The 27,240-nt window shown below is 42.2% G+C and overlaps 1 protein-coding gene across 1 annotated transcript; it reads right to left on the minus strand.

Moving 5' to 3' along the window:
* Positions 1 to 7,169: 7,169 nt before the first annotated feature.
* On the minus strand, positions 7,170 to 26,281 carry NXPE3 (neurexophilin and PC-esterase domain family member 3). The gene is made up of 5 exons (XM_054386791.1): positions 26,189 to 26,281; positions 14,596 to 15,356; positions 13,408 to 13,481; positions 9,285 to 9,491; positions 7,170 to 7,720 (listed from the first exon to the last, which is right to left on the minus strand). The coding sequence occupies exons 1-5, from the start codon at positions 26,279 to 26,281 to the stop codon at positions 7,170 to 7,172; spliced, it is 1,686 nt and encodes a 561-aa protein (XP_054242766.1).
* Between the last annotated feature and the right edge of the window lie 959 nt (positions 26,282 to 27,240).

Consider the following 27,240-nt stretch of genomic DNA (forward strand, 5'->3'; position numbering starts at 1 on the left):
TAGTGCTGTGAGATCCTGGGCTCCACAATAACCTCCAAACAGAATAAACTCAAACAGAACTTCCATTAAAACAGGAGGAAGTAAAAACATGTAGCACTAAAGAGAATTATTCCAATTTTTATCTCTTATTGAGCTCCTTACATGATGACTTTTCAGATTAATTTCAAGCGATCAGTATTTTGCAGATTTGAAGAGCATGCACTGATTTTCCCAACAAGAAACCACATGAGAAAGCAGATCAAAATTAAAGCAAATTTATAGAATGAAAAAATATAAAATCAAATGCCCACCATATTTTAAGTCACAGAAATTAAAAGCAGACAAGCATCTTGGTTTTTCACCTCTACAAATGTGGTAAGCCAACATACATGGCTTCAAACCAGCTGTATGCAGAAAGTTTGCAATGGTTCCTAATGTCTTTGCTGTTTGAACGAATATAGGAGGAGGTGGGTGAGCAGCCTGAGTGGGAAGAACTGGCCCTTTTTTGGAGAGGATGTGTGAATTGGGTAGGTATGTTTGGAAAAAATATATGTATGTGTGTGCCAGGTGTGCTGTATCAGAGAGACTGTCCCACACAGCTGATGGAAAGCAGCTCCATGGAGAAGGATTTTGGAGTCCTGGTGAACAAGTTGACCATGAGAGAGCAGTATGCCTTGTGGCCAAGAAAGCCAATGGTATGCTGAGGTGCATTAAGGAGAGTGTGGCCAGCAGGTCAAGGGGGGTTCTCCTGCCCCTCTTCTCTGCCCTGGTGAGACCACATCTGGAGTATTGTGTCCAGTTCTGGGCTACCCAATGCAAGATAGACAAGGAACCACTGGAGAGAATCCAACAGAGGCTTTGAGGGTGATTAAGGGACTGGAACATCTGTGTAATAAAGAAAGGCTGAGACATAGGGCTGTTTAGCCTGGAGAAGACTGAGAAAAGATCTGATCAATGCTTACAAATGCCTTAAGGGTGGGTGTCAAGAGGATGGGGCCAGTCTCTTTTCAGTGGCGCCCTGTGAAAGGACAAGGTGCAATGGGCACAAACTGGAACACAGGAAACACTGGAACACCTCAGGATGAGGAAAAAACTATTTCCTATGAGGGTGCTGGAACCCTGGACCTGGCTACCCAGAGAGACTGTGGAGTCTCCTTCTCTCCAGACTTTCAAACACCATCTGGACATGTTCCTGTGTGACCGGCAGGTGAACCTTCTTTGGCAGGAGCGTTGTACTTGGTGGATCTTCAGAGGCCCCTTCTAACCCCGACCATTCTGTGGTTCTATGATACTGCCTTTGGAAACCTCCACGAGTCCAAATAACCAACCCTTTCCCTCTCTTTGGTGCCACAGAGCAAGACCTTTACACAATGTCCTTCCTTCAACCCCATCCTACCCTGTTTACTTCCCCTCTAAGCAGATCTGGGGCGTGACCTCACATCACACTGAAAAGCAGCTCATGTCTCACAGCCTCCTTCCTTAATTTTCAGCTGAGTGAAGGCTGAAGTAGGCAGAACAGGATGACAACATGCTTTCGGTTTCCAGAACGAAATACTGGGAATAAGGAACTTTGCCTTTGCCCTGTTACTCATGGGCAGTCAGGTGGCGTTGGCAAGAGCAGGCTGGGGCTTGAACTCAGCTCTTTTATTTTTGGAGGCATATAAGACCAGCACCCCAGATCGCACCACTGTTGCCCCCTATCCCACCTCCTTCAGTGGTCACAATGAAATGAGAGGGGGAAAAGAAACACAGCTCAAACACTTGGCAATACTGCTTCAGCGTCCTTTCCTAGTTTCCAGGATTTTGTAGTTCAGGGTGTTTTCCCAGTCAGGCTATTAGAATCACAGAATTCTTTTGGATAGAAAAGACCTCTAAGATCATTGAGTCCAACCATCAACCTAACGTAACCATGGCCATTAAACCATGTCCCAAGGAGCCACGTCCACATGTTTCTTGAACATCTCCACCACCTCCATGAGCAGCCTGATCCAATGCCTGACCACTCTTTCATTAAAGACATTTTTCCTAATATCCAACCTAAACCTCCCCTAAATGCAGACCTAACACCACCATAGCCATCAAACCATATCCTGAAGTGCCTTGTCTACACCTTTTTGGAACCTGTTGAAGAGTTTATAAAAGGAAAAAAAAAAAAGAAAATATGAAAAAGACCCAAGTAAAACTCATGCATTAAGAACTGTTTAATAACTAAAATAAAATATAATAATATTATTACAATTGTAATGAAAAGGAATACAACAACACATAGCTGGGAGAGAAATGAGAAATGTGTGCTGGTTTTCTATATCTAGCCAAAATATGAAGGGTCTAGACAACAAGTCAGATGAGGAGCAGCTGAGGGAACTGGAATCATTTAGTCTGGAAAAGAAGAGCCTGAGTGGAGACCTCATTGCTCTCTACAACTTCCTCAAAGGAGGCTGAATTGAGGTAGGGCTTGGTCTCTCCTCCTTAGGTGATAGAACAAGAGGAAATGCCTGAAATTGTGCCAGGGGAGGTTTAGGTTGGATATTAGGAAAAAATTCTTTCTGGAAAGAGTGGTCTTTCTCCATGGAGCTGCTTTGCAGGAGTACAACCTTGAGTTGGCACTAGTACCTCCCCAAACACAGGACTCTACACTTGTCCTTGTTGAACTTCATGAAGATCTCCTCTGCCTAGCTCTCCAGTCTGTCCATATCTTGCTGGATGGCTGCACAGCCTCTAGTGTATCAGCCACCCCTCCCAGTTTGGTATCCTCAGCAAACTTGCTGGGGGTACACTCCATCCTCTCATTCAGGCCATTGGTGAAGATATGGAACAAACCGGGACCCAGTTCACACACCACCAGCCACAGGCCTCCAACCAATGTGCTGTTGATCATAGCCCTCTGAAATTAAATAGCAATTTCCCTCAAATCCATTATCTAAGATTTAATGTTATTAAAACAATAATTACTCAAAAAGGGAGAAGTTCTACCAGAAGGTGATTATATATCTTTGCTAATAGCAGTCCTGTTCTCTTTCCTTCAGTTGTCAAAACCTTCACACATGGTATGACTTTATTAGGAAAACCAAAAGGTTAGTCCACAAATTAAACAGTTTCCTTCAAAGTCAAATGTTGAAGTCTCATTTTCATTAAAAATTGTTTGGATAGATTTGTTATTCAGGATGAAAGCTTTATACTCTGCCTGTAATTTTCAAAAGACATCTGGAAAAGATGAAAGATCGTTTTGCATTGTCGTGGTTTACGTTCCCAGACCGGAATTGGTGTGCTCTCTTTTTAGGAGAGGAGAAAATTCTATTAGCATATTAAATTAAGAAATAGTTACCTATTCCTAATATACGGACAGATGCTATGTGAGCCACTTGTCAGTAAGGACTGGAAAATCAGATCTCAATTTTGATTTGAAAAGCGATGAATAAAGGTTATTGCAGTGTAAGTGACTCCTCCAGTCATTTAAAAGTATTTTTAAATTGGTAGAATCACAGAATGGTAGGGGTTGGAAGGGACCCCTGGAGATCATCCAGTCCAACCCTGCTGCCAAAGCAGGATCACCTAGGGCAGGCCACACAGGAACACATCCAGGTGGGTTTTGAAAGTCTCCAGAGAAGGAGACTCCACAACTTCTCTGGGCAGCCTGTTCTGGTGCTTGGGTATCCTCAGAGCAAAGAAGTTTTTCCTCATATTGAGGTGTTAACTTCCTGTGTTCCAGTTTGTGCCCATTGCACCTTGTCCTTCCACAGGGCACCACTGAAAAGAGACTGGCCCCATCCTCTTGACACCCAGCCTTAAGGCATTTGTAACCATTGATGATATCTCCTCTCAGTCTTCTCTTCTCCAGGCTAAACAGTCCCACAAAGGCTATTTGATGGAGAGGGGGACAAATCGACCAAGTTATTTAAAGAGTTGTTCTTACCCGGCAGGAACGTACTCTCAGGTTGCCCAGAGATCTGGTTGAGACCCCACCCCTGGAGTCATTCAAGATCAAACTTGATGGGGCTCTGAGAAACCTGACCTAGTTGGAGATGTCCCTGCTCACCACAGAGAGGGTTGGACAAGATGACCTTCAAGGTCCCTTCCAATCTTATGCATTCTGTGACTCTGTGAATTACTCAATTAAACTTCAATGTTCTTTAAAAACTCTTTTCTTGCTTCAGTTTTGAAACAATTTGAACCTTCCACATTCCTACAAGCAACTCCTAGTTTCTTCACCTATTTCTGGTTTAATTTGTTATAAGGATGTTATTTGCCAAAATATCAGCTGTAAGGAGGTGGAGTCTGAGAGGTGCTGCAAAAACCAGCAAGTGACAAAAGATGCATGTGCCTGGTTTGGCAGAGGAAATACGATTGGATTTGTAAGTGTATATATAGATGGCTGCTGTTTTACATGCTGACAGCATTTATATAAATTTGCAGTTGTCCTTTGAAATGGACTAAAAAACATTGTTCCTGTAGCTGGCAATCCTCTTGGGGTTCCAGCAATAGGGGTAGCATCTTCCTAACACAACAGTCAATCTGGCAAACAGTAAAATATTTGTCATAGAATCATAAAATGGTTTGGGTTGGAAGAGACTTTAAAGATCATCTAGTCCCATGGGCAGAGACACCTTCCACTAGACCAGATTGCTCAAAGTTCTGCCCAACCTGGCCTTGAACACCTCCAGGAAAGGGGGGCATCCACAACCTTCCTGGGAAACCTGTTCCAATGTCTCACCACTCTCACCGTAAAGAATTTCTTCCTAATATCCAGTCTAAATCTACCCTCTTCCAGCTTCATTCCATTCCCCTTGTCTTATCACTACAAGTGCTTGCAAAAAGTTCTTCCCCAGCTTTCCTATAGACCCCTTGCAGGTACTAGAAGGTCGCTGTAAGGTCTCCTAAGAGCCTTATCATATAAAATTATTTCAGCTTTTCTTCTCTGTGCTTTATAGATCTTCACACTTGCTGATTTAATCCCAATCAGCAGCTAAGCACCACACCACTGATCACCCACTCCCAACCCCCAGTAGGATGGGGAGAATCACAGGACTGTTTTGGTTGGAAAAAACCTCCAAGATCATCAAGTCCAACCATCAACCTAACACTACTATGGCCATTAAACCATGTCCCAAAGTGCCATGTCCACACATTTCTTGAACACCTCCAAGCCTGTTCCAGTGCCTGACCTCTCTTGCAGTAACAAATTTTTTCCTAATATCCAATCTAAACCGCCCCTAAATACAGAGGACCATTGACCTAACACCACCATAGCCATTAAATCGTATCCTGAAGTGCCATGTCTACACAGTTTTGGAACCTGTTGAAGAGATTAAAAAAGGAAAGAGTTAAAAAAAGGAAAAAAAGAAAAAAAAAAGAGTTGGAAGGGAAAAAAAAAACAAGTAAAACTTGTGCATTAAGAACTGTTTAATAACTAAAATAAAATATAATCATATTATTACGATTGTAATGAAAATGAGTAAATCAAAAAAGAAAAAAATAAATAACCCTCCAAAAAAGAGAAGTGATGCACAATGCAATTGCTCTCCACGTGCTCACTGATGCCCAAGCAGCAATCCACACACACACACTCACTCCCTCCTTGCTTCTCCAGTTTATATACCGCTCATGATCTCTTACAGTATGAAAGATCCACCTGGCTAGTTCTGGGCAGTGCCATGGCCGTGCTCCCTCCCAGCTTCTTGTGCAGCTACTGGCTGGCAGAAGATGGGACACTGAAAAATCCTTAGCAGTAGAATGGCAGGGGTTGGAAGGGAGCTCTGAAGATCATCCCCCTGCCAAAGCAGGATCACCTAGAACAGGTCACATAGGAATGCATCCAGGCAGGCTGATAAACTCTCTAGAGAAGGAGACTCCACAGCCTCTCCAGACAGCCTATCCCAGTGCTCTGGCACCAGTTTCTCCTCATGTCAAGGTGGAACTTCCCGTGTTCCAGTTTGTGTTTGTTGCTCTCTTTAAGCATCATAAGCTGCCTTCAGAAGCACTCCACTACTGTTTTAACTTGTTCAGTCAGTAAAGTAACCTGGTGTAGTGGGAGGTGTCTCAGCCCACATCTGGTGTGCTGGAACAAGACGATCTTTAAGGTCCATTGCAACCCAAGCCATTCTGTGATTCTATGAATCTTCAAGTGCATTCAGGTCACTTGTCTTCTCCATACTGACACAATGTATGAATGATGTACAAAAGTGATGCTCAGAGGCCCAGCTTTGCAGCAGCATAAGGGAATAGCTTTATCTTACAGGGAAGGGAAACACTTTAATTAGCAAATATTTCAAGCTTCAAGTAGGCCAGCCTGCAACTTGAACTTGCAGAGACTGCCTGAGACAGTGTCTTCACCGAGCTCATAATATATACATTTCTCCATTACAGATAACTCAAGAAGTAGAGATTAATGCTCAGAAGAAATTCAGTAGTACAGGAAACCAAACTCAAATCCTGGCTAGCTGCAATATTTAGGAGCTATCTGTAAACACTAAGGGTGCCTAACTAGTGTGGCTCAATTAAATTTCAGCCAATTCCTGATGATTTAATATTACAGATATTTTGATTGTGCTTCCTTGATTGACATTAATGATTTTGGTGCACTCCACATTTCTAATTAGGACTTTGAAACAAGAACAGACGCTGTGATTCTCTGACATACAGCTGTAGGGTGTCATTGGTTTAGCCCATGATATCCCTCAAACTCTGGAACAGCTGTAGGGGATGTTGCTCAAACTCTGGAATGTTGAGAGAAAAACTTCTCCCCAAAAATCCTTTCCAGGTTTCTCATACAGTTGTAAGCAACACCACAATCAGTGTCCTATGGATAAACTGAAGCGTACAGTGCAGACAACTAGTAAAGCTAATAACCCACATCATTTGTTATTGAATACTGTCCATTTAAAGTGCTCTTTAATAATCTCAGATGTGAATGATGAGGTTGAAAGGAATCAACGTTGCAGGAAGATACAGCCTGAACAGTCAAATTCTCTTGACCATCTTTCACAGCTAACACAGAGTTAAGGCCACCCAGGCAAATACAGTAACTAGAGTTCTTCTCTTGCACTCTGCATAACTCCATAGCTCAAACAAAGAGCCACTCTTGCAAGTACACTAACCAGAGTTCTTCTACTGCATCCTCTAAATTTTGGTAGCTCCAAGGAGCAACTTTGCTTCAGCTATAGCAAATGATGACATAGGGATACCCACTCGTGCTAAATTTGCAGAGGGCACACATAAGATAAAAATGCATCTATTTGATTCTTAACGATGATTTCTTTTGGGTGCAAGTTATGTGGCAAGTAATGAGCCAGAGACATCTCCCAAGCATCCACAAAGTGCACAGCAATTCCTGAGAACATTTTCCTCATGACAGAATCAAGCTGAAAGGAATACCAGTCACTGTTAAAGAGGCTCACTTCCGGCCCAAGCTCCTGAACGTTAGCGGTTCTGATGACGATTAAAGTCTTGGGGCTGCGATCCAGCAGTTGGATGATCGACCTCCGAATGTTCCTCAGCCGGCGGATGTACACTTCCACAGGGAACGTGCTGAAGTGGGACCAGATAGTTATGGCTATCACCGTGTTCCTCCCACCCACTATGCCGTTCAGTTCATTGGCAATGTAGCGCAGTTCACTGCTGAAGACTGTTGAGAAGCGAATGGGTGGCCCATGACAGCGGAACTTCAGTAGGATGTTGTGCTTCAAGTCCACAGACATGAAAGGTCCAACGTTCTTAGGACTCCCCAGGTTAAATTCCACTAGATCTGAAAACCCAACAGCAAGCATTGGTGAAAGGTGGCAAAGAAGAGATTAGAACTGTCAACAAGATGCTAGGACCACAGAGCAAAGCTAGCAGTAGATAAAGAAATCTGAACATAATTCTAAAATGAAGCAGAAGATGAATGTCACACACGTGCTACTTGCTCTTGCAGCGGGTTCAGAAGAGGGCCATGAAGATGAATGGGTTGTCCAGGGAGGTGGTTGGGGCCCCATCCCTGGAGGTGTTTAAGGCCAGGCTGGATGAGGCTGTGGCCAGCCTGATCCAGTGTGAGGTGTCCCTGCCCATGGCAGGGGGTTTGGAACTAGATGATCCTTGTGGTCCCTTCCAACCCTGACTGATTCTATGATTCTATGATTCTATGATCAGAGGACTGAAGAACTTTTCCTTTGGGGACAGGCTACAAGAGTTGGGTCTGCTCAGCCTAGAGAAGACTCTGGAAGGACCTTACAGAGACCTTCCAGTACCTGCAGGGGGTGTACAGGAAAGCTGAGGAAGGACTTTACAAACGCTTGTAGTGACAGGACAAGGGGGAATGGATTGAAGCTGGAAGAGAGTAGATTTAGATTGGATATTAGGAAGAAATTTGTTACACTGAGAGTGATGAGACACTGGAACAGGTTGCCCAGGGAGGTCATGGATGCCACTCCCTGAAGGTGTTCAAGGCCAGGTTGGATGAGGCCTTGAGCAACCTGGTCTAGTGGAAGGTGTCCTGGCCCATGGCAGGGGGGTTGGAACTAGATGATCTTTAAGGTCCCTTCCAACCCAAATCCTCCTATGAATCTGTATTTCAGAGAGGAGTTTATGGGTGTTGAAATTAGCAAGACAGCACACTTAAGCTTCACATGGCTGTCAATGCCTTTTCCAAGTTTCCCAAACTATTTCTTTCTGTCTCATAAAACAGTAATTTTCCAAGCAGACTCCATCAGTCACTGCTGACCAATGAATCCAGTGTTCATGGGAACCCTTATGGAAATGGTAGGACTCCGTTAAATTTAAAGATTACTTCAACTTGTAGGCATATCAACAATTAAGGAGTCTCAAAGTCTGTGTTCCAACACAATTTAACTCCTTTAGGAGTAAGGAGTGACAAAGGAATGCCTAATTTGCTACCAAAATTCTGTTATTTGAGTTAAAATAAGGGAAAGGTAAGAAAGGGCCTAAAACCAATCAACAGCAATGGAAGTCATCTGCTACTTCATTTCAAAGTTACTCACATGACTGAGATGCTCTTTACACAGGCACCCTAAGTCACTTCTGCCATGCCCCCACTGTGGCCACCTGTTATAACTCACAGCCTTAGCTGTTGTCCTCATTGGTGAAATATTTTGCAAGGACCACTTTGCAAGCACTTTGTGGCCCCATTTTCAACACCTACAAGTTTCCACTGTCTGCTCAAACATCTGACTACCTGCCAGGACATCTGATGTTTTGTCCCTCTTCTACTTCCTTTGCTTTGTCGTTGTCATTCAGTGAGATCAACTCTATGGCTGAGATGTGAGAAAAAAAGCTTTGTGAAGGTCTCTAAGGAGGAATTAAAAAATAATCACCTGGAACAAATGCTGTCAGATATTCAAACCACTGCCTTATTGTAGAGTCTCCAAACAAGTGGATTACTTTTCCTTGTAAGCACTTAGTTATGTCATCTGAGTTGTTAAAATGATGGATCCAGTGTGTTCTGGACCTCCACTCATCTTCATAATAATAACCAGAAGGGGACACTGTGGGATCTTCAGCTCTGTCAATGATGCTTGAATCTAGAAGAGAAAAATTCTCTGAAATTCAGATACAACAAAACCAGCCTCTGTAACCTTGATGGTCATATATCCAGTAATGCATGAACATTATGCATTAATGCTTAGAAATACCTTAAGAGTGGGTCTCAAGGAGGGGCCAGTCTCTTTTTGGTGGTGCCCTGTGATAGGACAAGGGGTAATGAACACAAACTGGAACACAGGAAGTTTCACCTTAACAAGAGGAAAAACTTCTTTGGTGTGAGGGTGCCAGAGCACTGCACCAGGCTGCCCAGAGAGGTTGTAGAGTCTCCTTCTCTGCAGAGTTTCAAAAACCACCTGGACGTGTTCCTGTGTAACCTGCCCTGGATGATCCTGCTTTGGTAGGGGAGCTGGATTCAATGATCTCCAGAGGTTACTTCCAGTCCCTACAATTCTGTGATTCTATGAACATCTTCTCTAGTTCCAAGTGCAAGACTATTATGTACCACATGCATTAGAAAGCTCAATGCATGACACTTGAAATCCCAGGTATTTCATCTCCTATTTCTGCAGCAAATCTTGCAACTACTGGTAGAGTTTGTAATGAACAATTGTAGATTAATCTGGTTTAAACTAAATTTGATGATAAAGTCAAAACCAGTATATGTCTGACATCTTCATAGAATCACAGAATGTTAGGGGTTGGAAGGGACCCTGGAGATCATCGAGTCCAATCCCCCTGCCAAGGTAGATCTTTCACGCTTATGTACAGAGGGGCACAGGCAGAACAAAGCACCTTATTTTCCATCCTGGGATAGATCCCAGGGTGGGTCACTCTCCTCTCACATGCAATGAGTGACAGGACAAGAGGAAACAGCCTCAGGTTATGGCAGGGGAGGTTCAGGTTGGATATAGGAAAAATTTCTTCCCAGAGAGGGTGATTGGAACAGCCTGCCCAGGGAGGTGATGGAGTCACCATCCCTGGAGCTAATTAAAAGATGTGGTGCTGAGGGACATGGTTTAGTGGTAGTGGCTTAGCAGTAGTGGAGGGATTGTGAGCTCTAGGAGAGTGGTTGTTGTTGATCTCAGGAATATCATCCAACTTCAACAGTCCTATGATTCTATGATCCCAGTACCTCCAGGCCGTTACCACACAGAATTCTCTGTGCCAAGGGTACTGCTCCCCTCTAGTGGCCAGACACAGCAGCAAGGAGGGCTGCTCCACAGCAGCAGGACAAGAACCCCAATGTGCCAACATGGTACCACTCGAAACAAAAAATACCAGTACCTGAAATGGGCCTACAGGAAAGCTATGGAGGGACTTTTGATAAGGGCCTGAGGTGATAGGATAAGGTACAATGGTTTGAAACCAGAACAGGGTAGATTTACATTGGACATTAGGAAGCTCTTTACTCTGAGTAGTGAGATGCTGGATTGTGTTGTCCAGAGAAGTTGTGGATGCCTCATCCCTGAAATTGTTTAAGACTAGGCTGGATGAGGATTTGAGCAATCTGGTCTAGTGGGAGGTATCCCTGCCCATAGCTGGGAGGTTGGAAATAGATGATCTTTAAGGTCCCTTCCAAACAATGCCATTCATCGATTCTAAGCAAACAACAGCAGAACAATGAATTTCAGTGTGTCATCAATCCTAACAAATTCATACCTCCATGAACACTACACTAATATATGAAAATTAATTTTCTCAGAGACAGTTCTTCTTAGAAGGAATTTCCCTGAGTAGTACTGAGCTGCTCCCGTCAAACCTTCTTAACCTAGCATGAAACCTCATGAAATGCAAGCAGGTTTTGTTCATCTCTAACTCCTAGAAGAAGGACAATAAAGTAAAATGTCAAATTTGCAGTGCTTTCTATGAGGAAATACCTAAGGCAGTCTCAGTTTGATGGTTGGACTTGATGATTTTGGAGGTCTTTTCCAACCAAAACAATTATATGATTTTATGATTCAAAAAGCAACAAAACACATGTCATATAAAGAACCTGGAGAAAGAAAGAGAGGAAAGTGCTGCTGGCTTAGTAGCAGCACTCTATTTTTTTCCTGAACAGCGAAAATGAAAAGCACGAAATGCTGCAGGCTGTTTTCTGTAAAGATTTGGCTCAGGTAAAGACTCCTACAACCTCATTAAAACACAACAAAACAAAACAAAACAAAACAAAACAAAACAAAACAAAACAAAAAAAGCTTTCAATTAAGAAATAATTCTCTGCCTATCAGATTATATGCAGGCTTTTTGGAAGCATAAAATGTGTGCACAGGGATAGAATGAGATAACCTCTAAGTTTAACTTAGTATGGGATTGTCTCTTTGTTCTCTTTCTTGACAAGGTACAGAACAGTTAGGTTCTGGTCCACAACTGTAGGTTCTGATATCCTGTGGTAATACTTTGTTGCGAAAATCTGTTGGACAAAACCTATCCTGGGCTGCATCAAGAGGAGCGCAGCCAGCAGGTCAAGAGAGATGATTCCTCCTGTTCCCTCTGCTTTTGTGAGACCCCACCGCAACTACTGTGTCTAGTACTGGTGTCCTCATTATAAGAAGGACATAGAACTCTTGCAGCAATTCCAGAGAAGGGCCACAAAGACGATCCAAGGGCCAGAGCATCTCTCCTATGACGATGGGTTGAGGGAGCTGGGGTTGTACAGCCTGGAGAAGAGAATATGCCAGGGGGACCTTAGAGCTGCCTTTCGATTCCTGAAGAGATCCTACAGGAAGGCTGGAGAGGCACTTTTCATAAGGGTGTCTATTGATAGGACAAGAGGGAATGGTTTTAAGCTGAGGGAGAGTAGGTTTAGACTGGATCTTAGGAAGAAGTTCTTCAGAATGAGGGTGGTGAGACTCTGGAATAGGTTGTCCAGAGAGGTTGTAGATGGCCCGCTGGAGGTGTTTAAGGCCAAGTGGGATGAGGACTTAAGCAACCAAGTCTAATTGAGAGGCATCCCTCCCCATGGAAGGGAGGTTGGAGTAGATGATCTCTAAGGTCCCTTTCAACTCAAGCCATTCAATGATTCTATGAAAAAAAAAAAAGAAAGAAAGAAAGAAAGAAAGAAAGAAAGAAAGAAAGAAAGAAAGAAAGAAAGAAAGAAAGAAAGAAAGAAAGAAAGAAAGAAAGAAAGAAAGAAAGAAAGAAAGAAAGAAAGAAAGAAAGAAAGAAAGAAAGAAAGAAAGAAAGAAAGAAAGAAAGAAAAGAAAGAAAGAAAGAAAGAAAGAAAGAAAGAAAAGAAAGAAAGAAAGAAAGAAAGAAAGAAAGAAAGAAAGAAAGAAAGAAAGAAAGAAAGAAAGAAAGAAAGAAAGAAAGAAAGAAAGAAAGAAAGAAAGAAAGAAAGAAAGAAAGAAAGAAAGAAAGAAAGAAAGAAAGAAAGAAAGAAAGAAAGAAAGAAAGAAAGAAAGAAAGAAAGAAAGAAAGAAAGAAAGAAAGAAAGAAAGAAAGAAAGAAAGAAAGAAAGAAAGAAAGAAAGAAAGAAAGAAAGAAAGAAAGAAAGAAAGAAAGAAAGAAAGAAAGAAAGAAAGAAAGAAAGAAAGAAAGAAAGAAAGAAAGAAAGAAAGAAAGAAAGAAAGAAAGAAAGAAAGAAAGAAAGAAAGAAAGAAAGAAAGACCACACAGATGGTTTTGCTACATCAGTTTGAGAGTTTGGTGAGCAGATGCTGTAAGACATTTTACATGTCTGAGAAATGGTAGAGAAAAAGACATTTTTGGAAAGAAAACAAACTTTTTACATTACTTTTTACTAAAAATCCCATATATGTAGCTAATTTTAGTCAACTGTGTTATTCATATTGCAGTTAATACCTAAAAACCTTCATTATTTTTTCAATACAATTTTAACAGTTAACTTCTATTTTATGCTGTGAAAACAAGCAAATCAATTATTACTTCATGCTTGGGTTTTTTAAATACATTTAATAATGAATAACAAACAAGAATCTTAAAAAATCCACTTTACCTGTAAATGCCTTGGATTTTACTATCACTGAATCAGCTCCACTGGAGAGTATTGGCCTCTTAATATTCACATCGCTTGAACAAGAAAAAATAATATTTGTAAAATTGACTGATAAACTTGAAGGTAATATTAAATAGCAATTTTTTAATCCTCTTCAAATAACTACATACAAGTCACACTCAGATTTTTTTTTTTTTAACTCTAAGTTTATTCTGCTTTCTATGCCATCCATGGAGGTGTTGAAGAAACACATGGACATGGCACTTTGAGATATGGTTTAATGGCTGTGGTAGTGTTAGGCTGATGGCTGGACTTGATGATCTTAGAGGAATTTTCCAACTGAAACAATTCTGTGATGCCACAATTCATGATTTGAAATTATTTTTAAGATCTTTAAAGTCTTTCTGAGCGCCCAGGAACCTCAAAATAAGCCTCAAACCTTGACCTTTTTTAGTATTCTGGTTTAACTTAGCAGGCAGCTCAATGCTACACAGCTGCTATTCAACAACTCACACCTGCTCCAGCAGATACACACCTCCTGTAAGGCAACATGTCATATTTCATAGAATTATAGAATGTTAGGGGTTAGAAGGGACCTCTGGAGATCATTGAGTCCAACCCCCTGCCAAAGCAGGATCACCTAGGGCAGGCCACACAAGAACGTGTCCAGGAAGGTTTGGAAAGCCTGTAGAGAAGGAGACTCCACAATCTCCCTGGGCAGCCTGGTGCAGTGCTCTGGCACACTCACAGCAATTTCTCCTCAAGATGAGGTAGAACTTCCTGTGTTCCAGCTTATACCCATTATTCCTTGTCCTATTATTGGCCACCATTACAAAGAGACTGTCACCTTCATCTTGACACCCTCCCCTCAGATATTTATAGACATTAATAACATCCTCTCTCATCCTTCTCTTCTCAAAAACAAACAGCACCAGGTCTCAGTCTTTCTTCACAGGAGAGATTTTCAAGCCCCTTAATCATCCTCATAGCCTCCATTGGACTCTCTCCAGTAGATCCCTGTCTCTCTTGAATTTGGGAGCCCAAAACTGGATACTGTATTCCAGGTGTGGTCTCACTAGGACAGAATGGAGGGGAAGGAGAACCTCCCTAGGCCTGCTACAGTTTATCTTAACTAACTAAATAAAAATTTACTTGACTGGGTATATGTAAATTCAACAACACACATACCTTTGGAAAAAGAGGCTTTCCTCTTGTGTCAGAAGACCTTTTTGATATCCACCCTTGGCATGGCTGATTCGGCTGGCACAGGACAGTTTCCGAGGTTTATAGCAGAACCATGGCTCACCAGTATACAGATCTGTGAAGTTGCAGACTGGGAGATCTCCAGGCAAGCAAACATTGCACTCAGTAGTTTCTGAATACCTCCCAGATTTGAATGAGCTTTTGAAATAGACTCTATCTGGTCTTTCTTCTCGTAAACGCAGGAGGACTTGGATTGCTTCACTTGGATGGACAAGCGACACGGAAACTTTGACTTCTCCTGGCCAAAGCAAGGTAAAGAAGACTTTATAAAGGCCATTATGGCAATCTACAATCCTTCCTGTTGCTCCAGCTTTCAGCAGAGGAGAGTGAATTCGTGCTTGTAGGTAGTCTCCACCATACTCCTTAGGTTTTCCTTGGAAATCTTTCAGACGAACAAGTACCTCTAACTGATCACCCACCTTGAAGAACCCACTGGGTTTCACAATTACAAAGTCACTATGTGAGGGATCAGTGCTTTGTAGAAAGGCTATGTTGCTATCAGGGGGGGTTGGCCACTGTATTGCAGCAAGCAACGATTCCTCTTCTGCTTGTTCTCTTTTGGACAAAGTCTGCTGCTTATAGCCACAGTAAGGCTTCCTGGTAGTTTTGGTTGTCTGGGACAGAGAGTGTTGGACATTGTTTTCTGTTATCCAGTTTGATCCTGAAATTGTGTCATCATCTAAGTTCTGGGGAGAGAAAAAAAAATATATTACCTGAAATTGTGCTATTAAACACTGTAAGAGAGGCATCAAAGTGGGCCCCCAGCTGAATGAGGTGAGTGCCTTGGTGACAGAGGATACAAAGGCGGCGGAGTTACTGAATGCCTCCTTTGTCTCCATCTGTGCTGCTGGAGACTGTCCCCAGGAGCCCCAGGCCCCAGAGGAAGACATGACAAAGGAAGAGTTTTCCTTGGTTGATGAGGACTGAATTAGGGAACAGTTAAGCAATCTGGACATCCATAAATCTATGGATCCTGATGGCATGCACCCATGGGTGCTGAGGGAGCTGGCAAAGGTCATTGCCAGACCACTCTCCATCATCTTTGGTAAGTCACAGTGGACAGGAGAGGTGCCTGGGGACTGGAGGAATGCAAATGGCACTCCAGTCTTCAAAAAGGGTAAGAAGGAGCACCCAGGTAACTACAGACCAGTCAGCCTCACCTCCATCCCTGGAAAGGTGATGGAGCAACTTATCCTTGGTCCTGTCCTGAGACATATCAAGGACAAGAGGGTCATTAGGAGCTGTCAACATGGTTTTACCAAGGGGAATTCATGTTTGACCAACCTGATAGCCTTTTATGAGGACATAACCAGGTGGACAGATGATGGTAGAGCAGTGGATGTGGTTTATCTGGATTTCAGTAAAGAATTTGACACTGATTCCCACAGCATCCTCACAGCTAAACTGAAGAAGTGTGGCTTGGATGATCAGGTAGTGAGGTGGATTGGGAACTGGTTGAAGGGAAGAAGTCAGAGAGTTGTGGTGAATGGGACAGAGTCTAGTTGGAGGCCTGTGTCTAATGGAGTCCCTCAGGGGTCAGTACTGGGACCAGTGCTGTTCAATATATTCAACAACCTGGATGAGGGCACAGAGTGCACTGTCAGCAAGTTTGCTGATGACACCAAACTGGGTGGAGTGGCTGACACAGCAGAGGGTTGTGCTGCCATTCAGCAAGACTTAGGCTGGTGACTTGGGCAGAGAGAAATTGAATGAAATTCAACAAGAGCAAGTGTAGAGTCTGGCACCTGGGAAAGAATAACCTCATGGATCAGTATAGGTTGGGGACTGAACTGCTGGAGAGCAATGAAGGGGAAAAGGAGCTGGGGGTCCTAGTGGATGGAAAGTTGACCATGAGCCAGCAATGTGCTCCTGTGGCCAAGGCCAATGCCATGCTGGGGTGGATTACAAGGGGTGTGGTTAGTAGGTCGAGAAAGGTTCTCCTCACCCTCTACTCTGCCCTGGTGAGGCTGCATCTGGAATATTGTGTCCAATTCTGGGCCCCTCAGTTCAAGAAGGACAGGGAACTGCTTGAAAGAGTCCAGCACAGAGCCACAAATATGATCAAGGGAGTGGAACATCTTCCTTATGAGGACTGACTGAGGGAGCTGAGTATCCTCTTTGGAGAGGAGGAGACTAAGGCGTGACCACATTAATGTTCATAAATATGTAAAGAATGAGTGCCAAGAGGATAGAGCCAGGCTTTTCTCAGTGATGCCCAATGACAGGACAAGGGCCAGTGGATGAAAGCTGAGGCACAGGAAGTTCCATGTAAATATGAGGAAAAATGTGAGGGTGATGGAACACTGGAACAGGCTGCCCAGTGGGGTTGTGGAGTCTTCCTCTCTGGAGATATTCAAAAACCGCCTGGATGAGTTCCTGGGTGATCTGGTACAGGAGATCCTGCTCTGGCAGAGGGGTTGGACTAGATGATGTCTCGAGGTCCCTTCCAACCCCTAACAATCTGTGCTGGAGTAGGTCCAGCGAAGGGTAACAATGTTGGTGAAGAGTCTGGAGAACAAGTCCCGTGAGGAACAGCAGAGGGAACTGGGAACTAGTCTGGAGAAAAGGAGGCTGAGGGGAGACCTTATCTGAAGGAGAAAATGGACAGATGTTGTAGAGAGGTGGGTATTGGTCTCTTCTCACAAGTCACAACTGATAGGACAAGAAGAAGTGGCATCAAATTGCACCAGGGGAGGTTTGGGTTGGACTTTAGGAAAAACTTCAATACTCAAAAAGGGTTCTCAAAGCCTGGATCAGGTTGCCCAGAGGAGTGGTTGAATCCCCATCCCTGGATGTATTTAAAAGCCCTCTTAAGGATATGGTATAGTAGCGTTTAGGATATGGTATAGCACTGACCCTGGTCAGGTCAGATAATTGTTATACTTGATGATCTTCAAAGTCTTTTCCAACCATGGTGATTCTCTGGAAGCAATCTCAAGAACTGGGCTTTGCTTTACAGAGCTTCAAAGCTGATTAAATGTAGCAATTTTATTAGAAGACACGAACATATTACTTTGACCACAGGTTTCCTAAAGAAGCAGGTTTCTCTGCTCTGACAAAAAAAAAAGTTATAAAAGGTTGTATGATTAAACAGTAAATTTTAATTAATATTTTATTTTCTTACAATAGTAACATTTTAGTCTTTAGGCACAATGAAGTCTAATAGTTGCTTACTATAATGCAAGGAAGTAGGGTTTCTTTGAGATACTGCATTACAGATGAGGTTGATGCATACCTTGAACAGGCCTTCTAGAGAGCAATACTGCATGTAGTGGCTGCAATCATTTATCTCATTACACTCACATTGTTTCTTCTCTATTTGAAATCATAGAATCACAGAATGGTATGGGTTGGAAGGCACTTCCTGCTACAATTTATTTGAACATGCCAGCCTATTAAAGTCATTTGAACAACACAGAGATTCAATCTATTTTTTGAGGGGAAAAAAAAGTTAAGCAACAGAAATCAAGAGTGTTCTGAAGCCTGTTACATAAGAAGTTGGATTTGATCAGCTTAAAAATAAGAGGATAAAGAGCACACTAGGATGTGGGATGGGTACATGGAATCTCCTCTGATATCCATGTTAACTATAAAACCTCAAACAGAAAATTGTTAGGTTTCAACTGTAAAATCTACATCAACAAGTGTCTGCAGATACATGTTATTATCACAACAGAAGCTTTTGCTTCTTTTACTTTTCCAGTCAGGATTTAACCAATTATGCCTGAAGGCCATCTGTGGTAATTGATAATTATTTCTGCTTTCCATCACAGCAGGCAAAAATGCAAATGTGTCACTGCACATTACTTTTATTAACCAAGGAAATTTCAGGCAACACTGAGAATCGATCTCAGGCACAGCTCTACTTTAAGGCTTACTACCTACATGCATTTTTTAAACAAGGAAAGTTTCTATTTTTGGATATCTTCACAACTTCTTCCTTTTACTTGCTCATGCATATACATATCACAGACAATACTGCATGGAAATATTTTAATTAGCTAGCTATATATTTTGACGCATCCTACAGCTGGCAACCATGTCTCAGTCAGTAAAAATATTTAAGCAGTTTCCCAAGGAAGGGTGGTGAAGAAAAAAGTGGGTTTAATTAAATTTATGAATGTGTTCAGTGCAAGCTCTCAAAAGAAATTTTCTGTATTTCCATTGGCACATCAGGGCAGAGGAGCATGGAAAAAATCCTTGCAAATGAAGAAGAGAGCTGGCTGTCCCAAAGGGAAATGGGTAAATCTAGCACTATTTTTAAACTTCCATAAAAATCTATAAGTATCTAAAAATATCTTCTATAAACATATTAGATAGATGACTGTTTAAAAGGATAGATCTAGCACTATTTTTAAACTTCTATAAGTATCTTCAGGGTTTTTAACCCAGTCTTTCTGTCAGAGATCCAGAAAATGTCATTTATGGCCAAGGTAGCCCTTCTGATGACTTTCCAAGGCATGCATATATTCTTCAGTGGAAAAGGGTGTGGAGAATACCAAGGCAACAAACATACTCAGAAAACAGAGCAGAGACTATAGTTCTGTCTCTAAAGCAGTCCACCTACACAGCATTTTTAGCCAAGCATGAGTGCAAGGCTCTCCATTTATATGCAGCTGAGGTCCCAGACAAGCACTGTTACTTCAGCTTCAGTTATCTCCAGGTTATGACCCATAAAGCATAGACCATATCATAAGTTTTCCTCACTCAGTCTTCAAGGGGCTGAGAGTGGGTAATGGAATCTCTGTCACAGTAAATCCAGAGCTTCTTCAACAGCCTAACCCTTCTTTCCCTAACATCCTTGTTCATCCTTATAATTCTCTCTAAAGCCCAAACAGGACCATGTATTATTGCAGAATTAGAAGCTTACATGTGAGTGGCCTTCCAGTACCTGAAGGTGCTACAAGAAAGTGGAGAAGGACTTTTTACAAGGGCTTGTAATGATAGGACAAGAGGGAATGGAATGAAGCTTGAGAGGGTAAGATTCAGACTGGCTATTATGAAGAAATTCTTTACAGTAAGGGTAGCAAGGCACTGGAATAGGTTACCCAAGGGAGATTGTGGATGCCCACTCCCTGAAGGTGTTCAATGCCAGGTTGGATGAGGTCTTGAGCAACCTGGTCTAGTGGAAAGTGTCCCTGCCCAGGGCAGGTGGGTTGGAACTTGATGATCTTTAAGGTCCCTTCCAACCCAAACCCTTCCATGAATCTATGAAAGCAAACTACATCATGTATGATATTCACAGAAGACACTATTACAGTGATTCCTTTTCCCAGTTAAGGCAGGAAGCCTCAGAGTCAATTAATATACCAAAGATTCTTTACTGGAAGAGAAAAGCTTTCCAAACCACCTTCCTTTCTTAAGAGTTTCCCAGCTTCATCTCCAGAAACGTGCTCAAGTTCTCCCACCCCTGTGGATACACATCTTGCAGTGAGGCACATCAATAGCTTAGTCTGTCCTTACTCTGTTTCTTACCCCCTGCTTCTCTGCCATTTCAAATCTCTCTGGCTTCTGTATGTTAAGAAGTCTTAACAAGCCCATACAGAACTGTGGGCTCTCTACTTAGCAGCCAAAACAAATTGAAATGTCTTTAAGAAAGGCACATAAAGAGCAGTTCTCAAGATTCCTCAAGAGCCCTTTTCCTTTATGGAAGCACAGAACTCTTCTGGTTGGAAAAAACCTTACGACACAGATTCTTTTAGCTTTTCATGGTGAACAACACTTGGCCTGCTTTGCTTATTCCCATACATGCTCCATTCCAGAGGTCTTGATTTGGAGTGCAATTCCCAAAGCCTTTTTGCATGCTTGTTTGCTGGGTTTGAGGTTTTTTTGTGTTTGTATGTGTGCCAGGATGTCAGGTTTTGTTCGGGTTTCTTCTATTTTGTTTTTTTTCATTTGTGTTATAGGTTATAGACTGAGTGTTCCATCATAGAGAAAAAGTCCTCCAGAAGTACCAGAGACCACAAAGTGGATCTTTGTTACTTCGTTCCCACCCTGCTGCATCGCCCTATATAAAAGGGGTTCACAGTCTCTTCTTTCTCTTTTCCCTCCCTTCCCCTCTGCTTCCCGCTGCAGCAGCTTATCTCTTGTGGTTTGTGGGGGACTGCAGGCTTGCTAAGGCCTGCTCTGGCCTTGGCTAATTTCTTGCTACACAGTTTTTGCCAGGGGGAGGGAAGGGGGGAGCGAGCAGGGAGGCTGAGGGTAATTGAGGCTTGGTAAAACTGGCCTCTGGGGGGGCAGTGTGGCCTGTTCCTGGGCTGCCTGAGGTTGACTCGGGGGTAAGGTTTTGACCTAGCGAGGCCCAGGTAAAGAACTGGGCTTAATTTGCATATATATTACTTTCCCCTGAATAGCAGTTGTATGTCTGTATGGATTTGTAAATAGCATTCAAATTTAACCTCCAATTCTGTGTGAGTGTTTTTATTTTGCTCCCCTGGGGGTAAAATACCTTTCTGTCCTGTTGCCCTGAGCACCTCGTGGCTCAAACCTAGGACAATTTGCTGCTTTCTGAAGTTAACAAGAACCCAAATGTGACCACGGAGTAATTTTATGGATGTCTGCAAAGTAAGCCAGGCAGGACAGAATGGATTACACATCAATTAAGCACAAACAAATCCACAAGCTGTTCCTGGTGTATGAGAGATGGCATAAAAAGGGAGGAAAAAAGAAAGGAAGATATGTTTTCAGAATTCAAATGAACATTTCAGCTCAACTACTCAGATTTTAGCATTCTCACTGCCAACCACACAAATATTAGATATATAGCCCCAGCCAGGCAATCATGCTCTCACCTTTATTCTAGAAGGGTCACAGGGTACTTGGTTAGACCTGCAATGAACACTTGTTCTTGGGTTAAACACAACAACTTTAGTGGCTGATAAAAAACCTTGAGTATTTCAATTGCTGCTGAAGAGGTGGAACCCCAAAGCCCAGTATCTTCCAACAGCTGAAACTCTTAGCTTGGCCTGGTACATCCAAAACCATTGGTGCAAATCTTTTCAAGTCACTAATACTAGAGCTAGTAATACAACAGGAGACTCCCAGATGACAGGCAAGAGGAGCAGGGAAGTTCCAGTTTGCCCAACACAGAGTCTTCATTTGTAATACTTGAAAGTGAACAAATACCATATCCTGAAAGTTAAGTCATCTTGTTATCAGGGATAAAGTACATGGAATGTAAAATTACTATTTGTTGTCTAAAGTATGAGACCAAGTCTTGAGAACAAGTCTTATGAGGAAGCTGGGCTGGTTTAGTCTGAAGGCTGAGGGGAGACCTCATTGCTCTCTACAACTACCGGAGAAGAGGTTGGAGTGAGGTGGAGGTTGGTCTCTTCTCCCTAGTATCAGGGATAGCATGAGAGGAAATGGCCTGAAATTGTGCCAGAGGAGGTTTAGGTTGGATATTAGGAAAAAAAAAAAATCTTTTCTGAAAGAGTAGTCAGGCATTAGAACAGGCTGCCCAGGGATGCAGTGGAGTCATTGTCTGTGAAGGTGTTCAAGTAACACATGGCCGTGGCACTCTGGGACATGGTTTAACTGCCAGGGTGGTGTTACATCAATGACTGGACTTGATCTTAGAGGTTTTTTCCAACCAGAACAATTCTATGATTCTATGACCAGCTTATTGCCTTTACTGTCTCACAGCAGAGTGGGTGCCAAGGTACTTTAAACATCAAATCCAATCCCAAAAAGCCATCACCTGAAGACAAATATTCCAGCAATAATTCAAATAAAATGATACAGTTATCTTTTGTAGGTACCTGCAATTTAGCAGCAAGAATAAAATACTTTGTTACACAGCCTTTTGGGGTTTCAGCTGTATGATTCCATGCACCATTCCTTAATCCCCATGGGAAACTTCCCCTCCCCCATCTACTCTCCTCTTTAAGTACTTTAAAATAAAAGAATGCTCACGACCAATTCTGAAGTGGTTCTGTTGCTCTAAAGGCAACTATTAGAAACATTCAAACTGTCCTCTGTCCTAAAGGAATGATGTTACTCTTGGCAATGTGGTACTTTACAGAAAATTGTTGAATATTTTTATCTGTGTTTGAAAAAAATACAATAAAATAAATATACATTTCTTCTTGTATTATGTAGTGGTCAGCTGTGGACCTCAACAGAAGAGTTACTCCTTATGAAAAAGCAAACTAACAATAAGCAGGCTATCGAATGTTTTGTGGGCAGCTTGAACATTATTTTATTTTAAATAACAAGAGAAGAAAAGTAAAGCAAATTTCTGACATGGGTAGGATTGTTGAAGGGGTATCATTAGTAGGTTAAGAATTCAAGAGGGAAGATTCCAGCACTATGAGAAAGTATAAAGTGCTAAAGAGAAAAAAAAAAAACAAACAAAAAAAACCCAGGAAGGCTAGGTCATCATTGCCAGCTTGAATCCAACAGATGACATGACTTGGGATGACAAGCATGTCTGATGCATTTACAAACATGTTTTCAACAGTTAGCAACAAAGGGGGTTAGGCTTGATGATATTCAGAGGTCCTTCTCAACCCCTACCTTTCTGTGATTCTGTGATCCTCAATTCAAGAGGGACAGGGAACCACTAGAGAGAAACCAATAGAGGCTATGAGGATCATGAAGGAAAAAGATTTTCTGTCTGATGACAAAAGGCTGAGAGACCAGGGACTGTTTAGCCTGAAGAACAGAGGTCTGGGAGAGCATCTGATCAATGTTTACAAATACCTCAAGGCTGCATGTTAAGAAGGGGCCAGCCTCTTTTCACTGGTGCCCAGTGATAGGACGAGGGGCAACAGACACAAACTGGAACCCAGGAAGTTCCAACACGAGGAAAAACTTCCCTGCTGTGAGGGTGCCAGAGCCCTCAACCAGGCTGCCCAGGAAGGTTGTAGAGTCTCCTTCTCTGGAGACTTTCAAGACCAGTCTGGATACAATTCTGTGCAGCCTACTCTAGGTGACGTGGCTTTGGCAAGGAGGTTGGAAGTTTCCAGAGGTCACTTCCAGCCTCTACCATTCCATAAGAAGCCCTCCTTTCAGAACCTGAACAAATTTGGTTACAGATAGTCTGTGAAAGCTTTCTACAAGTTTTTTCTGGCTTTGATCCCTGACTGAAAAGAATCAACATAGATACCTGTACTAGGCTGCCTGCAATGTTGTGCCGAAGAAAGAAATAAATACCAGAGCAGATCCATTCAGAAAGGTCAAGAAGAGTTGTCCGTTACAGTGTAAGAGTTACCAGCAACAGAATACATGGGTTTAGAGTATCAGATGTGCAAAGGACAACAAAGCCATTGAGATACTTATCATGAATAGTGACCAGAAAAAGCAGATAGTGAATTTTACTCTCAAATCTCTGACAGAACCCTTTCATCTTTTGGTGCATAGGGCCATGGTTGAGCAGTAGTGGTGGGATTGTGAGCTCTAGGCGAGCAATTGGACTTGATGATCTCACAGGTCTCTTCAACCTCAACAGTCCCATGGTTCTGTGCTTCTAAAAACATAATTTAAAAAAATAATAACCTAATATTCAAAATATCAACATCATAGGCAAAAAAACCCAGAGAGAGAACTAAAGCAAAGCTACCTTCTATGTTACACAAACATGATCCCACTAACTGAAACCAAAGGCCCATCAGACAGCATTTTGACTCCCAGTTGTTTCTAACAGCAAGTATATGGAAAAGAATACAGGCCAACTATGTTGTGATACTTCCTGCTGAATATTTAATCCAGTTCACTTGTGCTGTCCATGTTTGTTTTGATGCAGAAGAAGAACACAATATGCTTTTACCAGCTACAGTCTTACTGCAAGGACTTCTGCAGCTTTGCTGCAATCCATAAAAAAAAAACACTCCTGCTTCCTTTGAATTCAGCATCTGCAGTTTTTATTTAATGACTCCACCAGTACTGGAACAGGTAGCAAACATTCACTCTTTAGTTATTGAACCTGAGTCAATTGTGGTTTTAGACCTCCCAAACATCCTCCTTTTATCTGAATCTCTTCCAATGCAACTATATCATTTTTTAGCTTGAGAGCAGATTTTATAGTCCCTCTTTTGGATTATTTAATTTGGCCATCACTAGCCAGGAGGTAGTAAGACTCTGCAGCAGGATATACACAACCTAAAAGCAGAAAGCAATTATTGATTGGCTAACCTGCATAAAAGATACCTATAATTTAATGAGATACTAGGCTTAAGCATTTTTATTCTCACCCATCAACTGCTGCACTAGATGGATAGTCTGGCCAGGCAGGCAGCCAAAGGATAGAGTCAAGCCTCCAAGACTCCCTGAAACCATCCTCAGTGATTTCATCTGTCTTGGCTTCAGCCTGAGGTTACTGGCTCATGCAGTTTGAAAGCACCTCTGCACTCAAGTGGTCAATAAAATGAAGAAATATGCAAGTTTGACATAGCAGAAGGAAAAAGGTAAAGGCAAAGAGAAGTTGCATCAGTACAGGCTGGAGATCTGCTAATTAGCTAATAGCTCTACAGAAAAAAACCTAGTTCAGTGGTCATGGTAACTGGATTATGGTTGGGCATTAATGATTCCATGATTCCAGTGGACAGCAAACTGATCACGTCTCAACAGCATGGCTTTGTGGCAATCAATCAAAAAGAGCATAATTAGCAATCTTCTAGAGGAAAGCGATAATTTCCCTCAGCTTACACCCAGTGAAGCAATACCTAGTATATTGTATTTGGCTATAGAAACTCCATACCAGAGTCCAGCTGAAGAGACCAGAGAAGAATCCCCAAGATGAGAACCTTCCAAATCCTACCAGTCTCCCTTCCAACCCCTACCATTCTGTGATTCTGTGAATGGGATCAGTCTTTTTTCAGTGGTGCCAGTGACAGGACAAGGGGTAACAGGCACAAACGTGAACATAAGAAGTTCCATCTAAACACAAGGAGGAACTTCTTTAATTTGTGATGGAAGAGGCTGCTCAGAGAGGTGGTGAATCTCCATCTCAAGAGGCTTTCAAAACCTCCCTGGACAGAGGGGGTTGGACCATCTCCAGAGGTCCCTTCCAACCCCTACCATTCTGTGATTAGGGGACTGGAGTACATGTCAGAAAGGAGATACTAAGGGAAACAGACACAGGAGTCTTTCTGGGGGGGGTGTTTGTTTGTTTTTTAATGTCAGGAGAAGACAGAGAGGATCTAACTGCAGTCTTTCACTACCTAAAAAGGAAGTTACAGAGGAACCGGAATCAGAAGTATACACTAAGACGGCAAGAAGCAACTTCTACCACAGATAAGAGAAACCTACTTCCCCATGACAACAGTGCAGCTTTGCAACAGATTGTGAGATCTGACCGTCCTTGAAGACCATCAAAACTCAGCTCAAAAATACCCTACGCAACCCAAGCTAAATTTGAAGTTTTGAGAAAGGTGTGGATTAAATCCCTCCAGATACCCCTTCCACTCTGAGTTTTCTGTGATTGCAAGCCTAAATGCTGTTAGTCACAATTCTAACCTTACAGCTCAAAGGGGAATAATGTTCAAGCACTTTTGGAGAAGAAAAAAGTTCTACTTACCTCTAACTGAAAAAAATTATGGACCAGCACCACAACAGCCAGTACTGCCATAAGCAGGCAGAAGATCTGCAATTTGAGCGAGTCACGCCACATCGTCTAGTCGTGTACTTCCCTCCCATGTTAGGTGCTGCCATGACTTCCAGCCACCACAAACACGACCATCATTTTGTCTCAATAGGGCACAAGAGAATTCAGTTGACTTCCACTTCATTCCTGCAAATGCATTTACAAAAGTTATATAAGTCCCCAAGGTTTAATCCTGAAAGCACATGACAACAACTGCTACAATTGAACTGTTCAGTCAAGACAGATTTTTGTGGCATAAAGCTGAACAGTACCATCTATTTTGTTACTTAATTCTCAAGGCAAACATTTATCATTAACAAAAAGAATAGAAAAAGGCAAAAGAGTGCAACATTTCTTTCCGACAGCTATCTTATTTATCCACATATACCACACTATCACCATTCAGACATGAGCCCAAGACTTCTAGCAGAATCTTGATGGTTTAGATATCTCATCTCCCTATTTCATAGAATGATTTAGGTTGGAAAAAAGCTTCAAAATCACTGAGTCCAACCATTAACCCTACTCTACCAAGTCCACCACTAAGCCATATCCTTGAGCACCACCTACTACAAGTCTTTTAAACACATCCAGGGATGCTGATTCCACCACCACCTCCCTGGGCAGCTTGTTCCAACAACCTTTGGAACCAACAGTTCCAACAACTAACAACCCTTTCAGTGAAAAAATTTTCCAAATGTCCAGCCTTAACCTGCCCTGTTGCAGCTTGAGGCCATTCCCTCTTGTTCTATCACTAGCTACTAGGGGAGAAGAGACCAATACCCACCTCACAACATCCTGTCTTCAAGTAGTTGTAGAGATTTACCTGATTAGAGATTTCAATAAGTTGTTAATAAAGACTTAGGTCTGAAGGAACTCTGGAAAAGGAAGACAAAAAGAAAAAAAAAATAATATCTCTAATTTTCTGATGGAGAGAGGTAAAAAAAAATCTGTAATGTCTGTCAGTTACAGGGGAAAGATATCTA

This window comes from Indicator indicator, chromosome 1, assembly GCF_027791375.1.
Source record: "Indicator indicator isolate 239-I01 chromosome 1, UM_Iind_1.1, whole genome shotgun sequence".
In the NCBI taxonomy this organism is placed as follows: Eukaryota; Metazoa; Chordata; class Aves; order Piciformes; family Indicatoridae; genus Indicator; species Indicator indicator.

What these genes read in the sequence shown, in the direction of transcription:
- NXPE3 (XM_054386791.1), bottom strand. Translation starts at nt 26,281, where the DNA reads ATGTGGCGTGACTCGCTCAAATTGCAGATCTTCTGCCTGCTTATGGCA. An exon ending in ATAATTTTTTTCAGTTAGAG is followed by an intron (nt 15,357 to 26,188) that starts GTAAGTAGAACT and finishes TTCTCTCCCCAG; the next exon opens with AACTTAGATGATGACACAAT. An exon ending in TCTGACAGCATTTGTTCCAG is followed by an intron (nt 7,721 to 9,284) that starts GTGATTATTTTT and finishes TTGGGTTTTCAG; the next exon opens with ATCTAGTGGAATTTAACCTG.